The sequence below is a fragment of the Sphaeramia orbicularis genome, chromosome 4, assembly GCF_902148855.1.
Source record: "Sphaeramia orbicularis chromosome 4, fSphaOr1.1, whole genome shotgun sequence".
Taxonomy (NCBI): Eukaryota; Metazoa; Chordata; class Actinopteri; order Kurtiformes; family Apogonidae; genus Sphaeramia; species Sphaeramia orbicularis.
The window spans coordinates 44669167-44677065 of record NC_043960.1 but is presented as its reverse complement, the minus strand read 5'-3'; the positions used below and the strand labels follow the sequence as shown (position 1 = coordinate 44677065).

The window sequence follows — 7899 nt, the reverse complement described above, 5'->3', positions numbered from 1 at the left end:
CAACAGGTGTGTGAGCTGTCATACAGACCTGTCAATCAAAGCCCAACATGGTATACATCAAAACTTCTATTTGACCTGCGATCGGATTCATGGAGAATACATTTTACAGATGAAGCACCACATCATTTACTAGAGTGTCCAAATAACATAGATCAGACTGAGATGACTCCTGGAAAATCAATTACTTTATGGTGTGTTTTATAGAGAAGTTTAATATACGTCCATGAAAGATATTGGTTTAACAGCTTTACAGTACTTCCACACTGACTTCAATTTGGGGCTGAGGTCCATGCCCCCCTGGGACAGACACAGAGATTCAGCACACCTTTTAGCCATGGACGCATCTAAAAGAAAAGGAAATGTATTTGTGCATTTTCCTCAAATTACTCTCTGAATATTAACCAAAATACTCACCATATGGCTTTTCACCATATCATGCAGCCTTAACCCATAAAGACCCAAACATCCGCCATCTACCAAAACCATGTACTGATGTAACTGTTATTACCTGTTGATCCACTAATTCTATTAATCCATGTAAAATACAGGTGTGAAATACAGTTTGTCGTCTTTCCATAGTCATCAGATATGACCCATTTGGACGTTCAGAGGCTCCGTAGTGAACATGGAAACACAGTCATTTTCTACAACATCGATTCACCAGTAGAACCCATGGAGTTGGATCAATGACAGTGGATGGAGACACTGTGTTTATGTTCAGTTAATGATAGATTTTGCTGAAAAAGTCACTTTTTCTTCAGTTTTCTCTTTTTTTGATATAATAACCCTCAGCTTTACTCTGATCTTTAATGAACATCTACATGATCAGTGAATTAAATGTTGGAAAATACTTGATTTTCAATGAAAAAAAAACAAAACAAACAAAATACAAAAGATGATATTAAAATAAATGGTGATAAACCGTAAGGATGGTTAAATATAGAGAAAAATTTGTTTGGGAACTGCCACAAATGTGCACACTGGGTCCTTATGAGTTAATGTTAAAGAAGATGAAAGTTTGCCTGAACAGTTCAGAGTAAAGATGAAGAGAGAACAAACTACACACTGTCACTCTCTACAATCCAATTACACACTCAATCTGCTTCTGCTCACAAATCCTGCCACTAAAACCCAAATATAATGTGCTGATGACACTTTAATTATAGCCACTAGTTGCAGAAAAGAACTGACACTTACAATAACAATTACATAGTTTAAAAGGATAATGTATTCACTAGGGATACTCAGCACCGCCCGCTTACGAGCCAAATAATTCATCTTCCATGGCAGTTTTCAAGTGGTCTATGAGATATTTCAGCCTCCTCTACATCCATGCCAGAGGAGGATGGTAGTATTAAGCATTAAGCATTTAGAGTTTTTTTTAGAGTTTGAGAGTTTAGAGTTTTTATTGAACTTCTTGTAGCTCTGCTTTGTCGACAGTAAGTTGCTTTGTTAAACGTATTGTTGCATGAAAATAAACCATGACACTCTGAAAGACATGGGACAAAAGCTTCTCTCTGGTGATCCCACTAAAACTAATTAGACACAGTGGAGAAGAAACAATAAGTATGTTATGATATTTATCTGTCAGTAGTCTGGCCTTTTCAGACAGGTCTATGAGATAGTTTATAGACAGTTTATTCATCACTCTGGCTGTTGAAATAATGACAGTTTTCATGCTCAATTTTCTTTGGCAGCTAAACACTTATTGATGAAAATATCATGCCTGTGCTATTGTTTACAGGTGTTTTTTTTCCCCAAACAAATCTAAAAGAACTGCATTAAGTACTCATAAAAAAAATTCACTGGTAAAGATCTAACCAGCAGTGGAAAAAGAACAGGAGAAGTGGAGGACAGACAGAACTCTTCTTGGCAAAGAGAAACCCCTTGCAAAAGGGTATTCGAGCTACATTTCATCTTTTGTGTCCCAGATTGATGACCTATGAGATGGATGATGTTCTGTAGTGCTGCGTGGCATTGTCTTAATCTGGCCGACACAAAGAGGGAGAACACTTATCATCTCAGTCTTATGTATAGAGTAAGGGGGCAGGGGTTGTCAGAGTGGTGAAGAGGGTCCAGAGAGGGTGGGGTGGGGTAAGCAGGGGTCCCATCCGATAAAGCGTGATGAAGATGGGTTAATGACAGGAGAGGCAGATGGAGACAGCCCATCTCCCGTGACGACGCAGCCAGAGCCTCCATCCTGAAGCCAGAGAAGGACGGATGCAGAGGGGAAAAAGCCAGTGAAATAGTGGAAGTGGGCCAAAAAGACACAAAGACTGGAAAGAGAACTAATGTGTGGCTTCATGCATGTGTACATTTGGATCCTTGTGTGTTTCAATCCATGCTTGATTGTTGTGTCCATATTGACGAGGTCCTCCCTTCAGTACATTTCAAACTGTTTTTTTTTTTTTTTCAAGGGGAATGAAAGCGCTCTGTGCTCAGGTTTGCTTGTGTTGGATGGTCTTTTGGCCACAGTGTGCATTTCTAGCAGGTGGCCCAGGTTTGTTGAGCTTGGTTTAGGATTAAGCTTTAGGACATTGTTTAGTGGGAATGGTGCTGTGAATACAAAGGGATTAGTGCAAAGGGTTGCTTCATTGACTGTGAGTTTGTGAGAGGGGAGGAGGGGAGTTGGAATCTGAAGTTGATGGATGGATTGGATAGACCACCAAAATAAAACATTGTCTCTAATTACACCAGGGAAACTCATTATTACTGTATTAAATAAAAGTAGCACAACCAAATACAATTTTGCAGAAATTCCTGTTACAGTCCATTTATTTTTTGAAAAGCATTCTATATATTTTATGGACTACACTCAAAACATCCCAATCATAATTTAGGATTTTCATTTTATTTCCATCCATGCAATAAAAGCACGTTTCTTCCTAGTTCCCACGTTCCTCTCCTGATGCACTGGAGAGGAAAAAAGGCCCTACCAAAATCATCTCAATGCCTTGAACCATGTGCCACCATTAGGGACACACAAAGAGAGATCTGACAAATGACCATTTTAATGTGCCTCTTTGACTTTAATGAATTTATACGTTATCTGGGCCTAATGGAGGCTGCGGTGGAGGGGCTGGCGCAAGGCCATAACAAATGAAAAGCTCTGATTAGTGTAGAATGAGCTGAGAAAAAAACGCCATTCATCTTGGTTAGCATCCTCCTGTGCTCTTTTATGGGACGCTGTTACAAGGACGGTGGAGCCGGGGGTGCTCGTCCCATTAGCGGGGCTCAGCCCAAAGGGCCCAGCTGAGTGAGTGGTCAGCAGCGGCGGACCCCGGCGTTGACGGAGCGTCTGCCCGCTCCACCAGTTCAAGACTGTGAATACCTCAGAGCGGCTTGACTCCTGAATAACCTTCTGAGGTACCGGGAGCTTCACCCCTACATGACCCCGCGCTCTGAAGAGGGGTGTGGGGGGACTCCGGGGGGTACCCAGACGGGACTCACACTAGAAATAGGTAAACACTGAAGGGAATCCTCACTGAAAGACGTCAGGAGATAGTGGAGATAGTCTGAAGAGAAGATTTTACATTAGGAATCTGATGGTTTCACATGTAATCACAGGCTTTATTGTGTATTTAATATAAAATAACAAATTTACGACTCCTGAATTAAATTTTTTTTGCTCTTTATTAGCAACTTATTTATTTATTTATTTATTTATTTATTAATTTTACTTATTTATTCATTTATTTATTTATTTAAACAGAAGTAGGTCATGTGGACGTTGGCGTAATCTGCTGACGGTTCAAAACAATCCCAACAGCAGAAACAGACTCCGTATTTCTTGTATCCATCCTTATCATTTCACTTATAGATTATCTCCTGGCATCACTGCTTTGTTTGCATTTTAGACTTGCGAGCTGAGGTTGTATTTTCACCAGCTACAAGGAGATTCTCCGACTATTCAGACAAGCGACTGTAAAAAAAAAAAAAAACAACAACAACAACTCCAAATCACCGCCATTCTGTTACGACCGCAAAGAATCTGAACATTTTATCCGACCCGAGAGACAGCGAAAATTGCAACAGAGTTGTTTCGTCATAATCGTGTTGGAGCTTGATATCGGCCACTGTTGTCATTGGGAGAAGTCCTGTTTTGCCGCCGCCCCCCCCTCGCTGGGCCCCCGTGTAGAGCCGCCTTGCAGAGTTCAGTCGGGCTGGGAGAGGAATGCACTGGGATGCGGAGCAGCAGCGACTGGAGGAAACCAACGCAGCAACTCGCACAGTATGGACACTAATGATCCGTATATACACCTCAGTAAGTACACCTGAGCCATTTATTCACACCTCGGCCTTGTCGTGGTGCGTCTCCTGAAGCCGCTGCGTTTTGTTTGGGTTAGAAGAGAGTGCGTTTGTTTCATGGCGTCTTCTCTCTCCAGTCCGCGAGCTGTGCGCGAAAAGCGACCGCGGACTTTAACCACCGACTCCTGCCTGGGAATCGGACTGTTTATGCCACCCTTGTGTTGGCGAAAGTGGTTTTCGTAGTCATGCCAGATGAAACGAAAGCTGTGGCCAATTCTAAAAGTCAGGTGATCTGGTTGTGCCGGTCAGGCAAGGTCAGAGGTTGGCACTTTAATTGCGCTTATGTAATTTATGGGGCTTGTCGCGCGTCTCTTGCTAAACTGTTTGAGACAGAAACACAATTTATTGGTCTGGAATCGTCGTCAGATCTCGAGTGCACGAAACAGCCCAGAGGAATGGCGGATCTTTTTTTCCTTTCTGTCTTTTTTTCCATTGATAAACAAACTTACACTTCGATGGTGACGAAACAGGAGCAGGAGCAGCGAAGACGCGCCCTGGTCCGCCTGTAGCTGTGGATGTATGCATGTATGTATATGCAGCACACTGACAGCACCAAGGGGTTTGCCCCGTAAAGATGAACTCTGCTCTGACTTGGCGACTTTGCCCTTAACCATTTGATGACTTTGGAAGTTGTTTGACGGCCTGACAGCCTCAGTGCACACCGACACACAGAGAAAGCAAATGGGACGCGCTTCTGGAGTTTGCAACATGTGGATTCAATACATATCCGACTCATTAAGACAAATAAACACACACACACACACACACACACACACATATATATGTGTGTGTGTATATATATATATATATATATATATATATATATATATATATATATATATATATATATATACATATATATGTATATACAGTATTTACTGTTTAGACAGTGTGGAGTGAGAGTACATGCTTTCAGAGCCTCACTGAGTCACACACTATATGCATCATTTATCATGTGATGTTTTTTTTCTCCTCCTGAAAGACACTCATTGTCAAACCACTGCAGTAAAATATGGCATGTGCTTCTAAACCACTGTCTTTTGTGGGGGGAAATGAAAGATAATCGTGTGGCATTGCGAGGAAGTAAATGAAACGAAGCTTTGAAGACAAAATTGTACAGCCCATTTATATTATCACAGATATCTCAGCACCATTGAGGAGGGGGTGGGGGGGGCTGAAAATTGTTTCCATAATGAATGTAGCTCCCCGGGGAATGAGAGAGACATCTGGATGGGAGAGCAAGTAGAGGGAAGCCTTGAGTGTATATACAAGTAACAGAGTGGTTTCCCCTTGGGCTACAGAGGCTTTCTTGTTTGTCTTTAAAGAGTTTCTCTGATAAGGCAGTGTGGCATCTGAAGATTTATGCAGATTTGGAACCATACTTTGAAAGACCATACAGATACATTTAGCTGTCATGGGTCTTACAGGTATTACCAGTCATTTACAGTTCCGTTCTGCCTGAGCTTCTTTGCCAGAGTCAGTAAACAGAAATTTAACTTTTTTCCTTTTTTTTATTTATGACATGTCACTATGGTAATATTTCTGCATGAGTAAGGCCATTTAGGGCAAATCTACAAGAAGGTCTGCTTAGTCATGTTAATGTTCACCTTGGTTGTGACACATTTGTCATTTCAGGGAGTTTTTCCTTCTGTACAGTAAGTAGGGAAAGTCATCAGTATAAAACTGTCATCTTAGAAGTGTTATTATTCTCGGTTTCAGTTGAATTTTGTCTCATTATGGCATTACAGTATCTCTATAGCAGAGGCTTTCCATCCCGAAAGGGCTAACATTCTGGTTTAAACAGAATATTTGTAATATTTTGTGAGGAAAATATCAGCCATCTGAGTATTGGTTGTATACTCATGTCTGGTGAACACTGAATGAGGACAGTTCTTGTTTTTTATATCATAAAAATATTCATAAAAACACTCAATAGCTGACAGATCCCCCTGATGAAGAACAGTTCTTGTTTTGATGATGTGTGTGTGGTGATTTATTATGTTGTAAAGGCCTAACAGCCCACACATAAAACATGTATGAACACAGAACCATTAACGCTTGTCATTTTTAAATGGCACATAATCACTCTAAACTGAGTTTGTCCCCTTGGAACTTGTTGTGAATGTGCAGCTCCGGCAACGCAGTGTCAAGTCAACAACAGTCTGGTGATTATGTGCAGATTGTTTCAGCCTTTCCCAGACATGTTGTGTTTCAGCAGGTTTGATGCAGGATGGCTCCAGGCTTTCAGTAGAATCAGCATTTTTCGTCTCTCAGCACTTCAGCATTTTTTATTTTCCGTCAGTGGAAGTGATTCTAGACACGCTGACGAGCGCCCACCCGCTACTTTTGACAGTAAGAACTTATTTTGCTCGCTGACAAGGGAAGTCACAGCAGAAAGGAGAAGGGAGATGGAGAGTGAATGGAGCAGACTGGGAGGTGGAGGTGGAGGTGGAGAGGGGTGAAGTCAAGAAAGAGGTCACAGTAGTTGAACTGAACTCATCACTTGCCAGGGGTCAATGATTCACCTTCCAGTACTCACGCACACACATACACTCATAAGACACAATGCAGAAGCTGAGAAGGATGCACACACCCAGTCACACGCTCATTCTCGCATTTGCAAATTTGCTTTCTTCCTATAGCTGTGATATCATGTGACTTAAAGAATGTGGGTGGAAATATTTGACTGTGAAATCCCGGCTGTATTAAACTTGCTCTCTTCCTAGAGCATTCCCCTCCCACTCCCACAGAGTTAAATAAACCACACAGGTAGGAGGGGTGTGGCTCTGCAGGTATTTGCTCAGGGATTCTATAGTTTGAGACCTGTAATGCCTCAGCGCTGCCACATGAATTAGCACACAATACGTACCTTCCCAAACACCTATGATGGAGTGTGTGTCGGTGTTTAAAAGAGTACTTGTCTGATTGGGTTTAAGTGTGTGTATGTGCTAATTGTGAGAACAGCATGAGGGAAAAGAAGGGGCAGAAGGAGGCCATTCTCAGGGCTAATTGCCAGTAATTAGTCATTAGTGAAGAAGGTCAAAGCCTTGATTTAATTCCAGCTTTAATCAAGCAGAGAACCTTGAAAGGTCCTCGGGCTGCGACATTGTTTGGTTATGAGACGTATACGGTGAAATCAGTTGTAATTATGCAATAACGACGTAAATGTGACACATGGATGCCCATTAAATGGTATTTTCCATGCATTAAATGTTTATTTGTGCATTACACATCCCTCTGATCTTAACAGTCATTTTCCATTTGCTTTTAATTAATCAGACAACCCTAGGGCATTACAGTAAAAAAATATTAGTTTGAAATTTTCATTACGTTAGTTGTTAAATGAATGATCGTTTTCTCTATATCTTGCAGTTAGGTAGATGGAATGGTAGATCCAGATATGAAATTATTTCTTGTTAATATTATTAGTTTTTAGGCTGAAACATAAGTAGCTGCTCATTAACTAAATATGTAACACAGTGTTTCCTGTGGAATTGATCAGTTAGTATGGCGGTGTGTCATTGGGGGTGTGTGCAGGTTGATCAGTTTCTGTTCTGCATTTTTAAGGAAAGAAAATAACTACATTGCAAC

At 41.2% G+C, this 7899-nt stretch overlaps 1 protein-coding gene across 2 annotated transcripts in view; it reads left to right on the top strand.

Annotated features, from left to right (window-relative positions):
• Positions 1-4001: 4001 nt before the first annotated feature.
• Positions 4002-7899, top strand: part of rxrgb (retinoid X receptor, gamma b) — a 48991-nt gene continuing 45093 nt past the window's right edge. The window contains exon 1 of one of the 2 annotated variants that reach the window (XM_030132853.1): positions 4002-4264. In XM_030132853.1, coding sequence (XP_029988713.1) covers positions 4234-4264 — 31 coding nt within the window. In that variant the 5' untranslated portion in view covers positions 4002-4233. Of the gene's footprint in view, positions 4265-4808; positions 4834-7899 lie in introns of those variants that run through there. The other variant, XM_030132854.1, reaches the window with a different exon arrangement.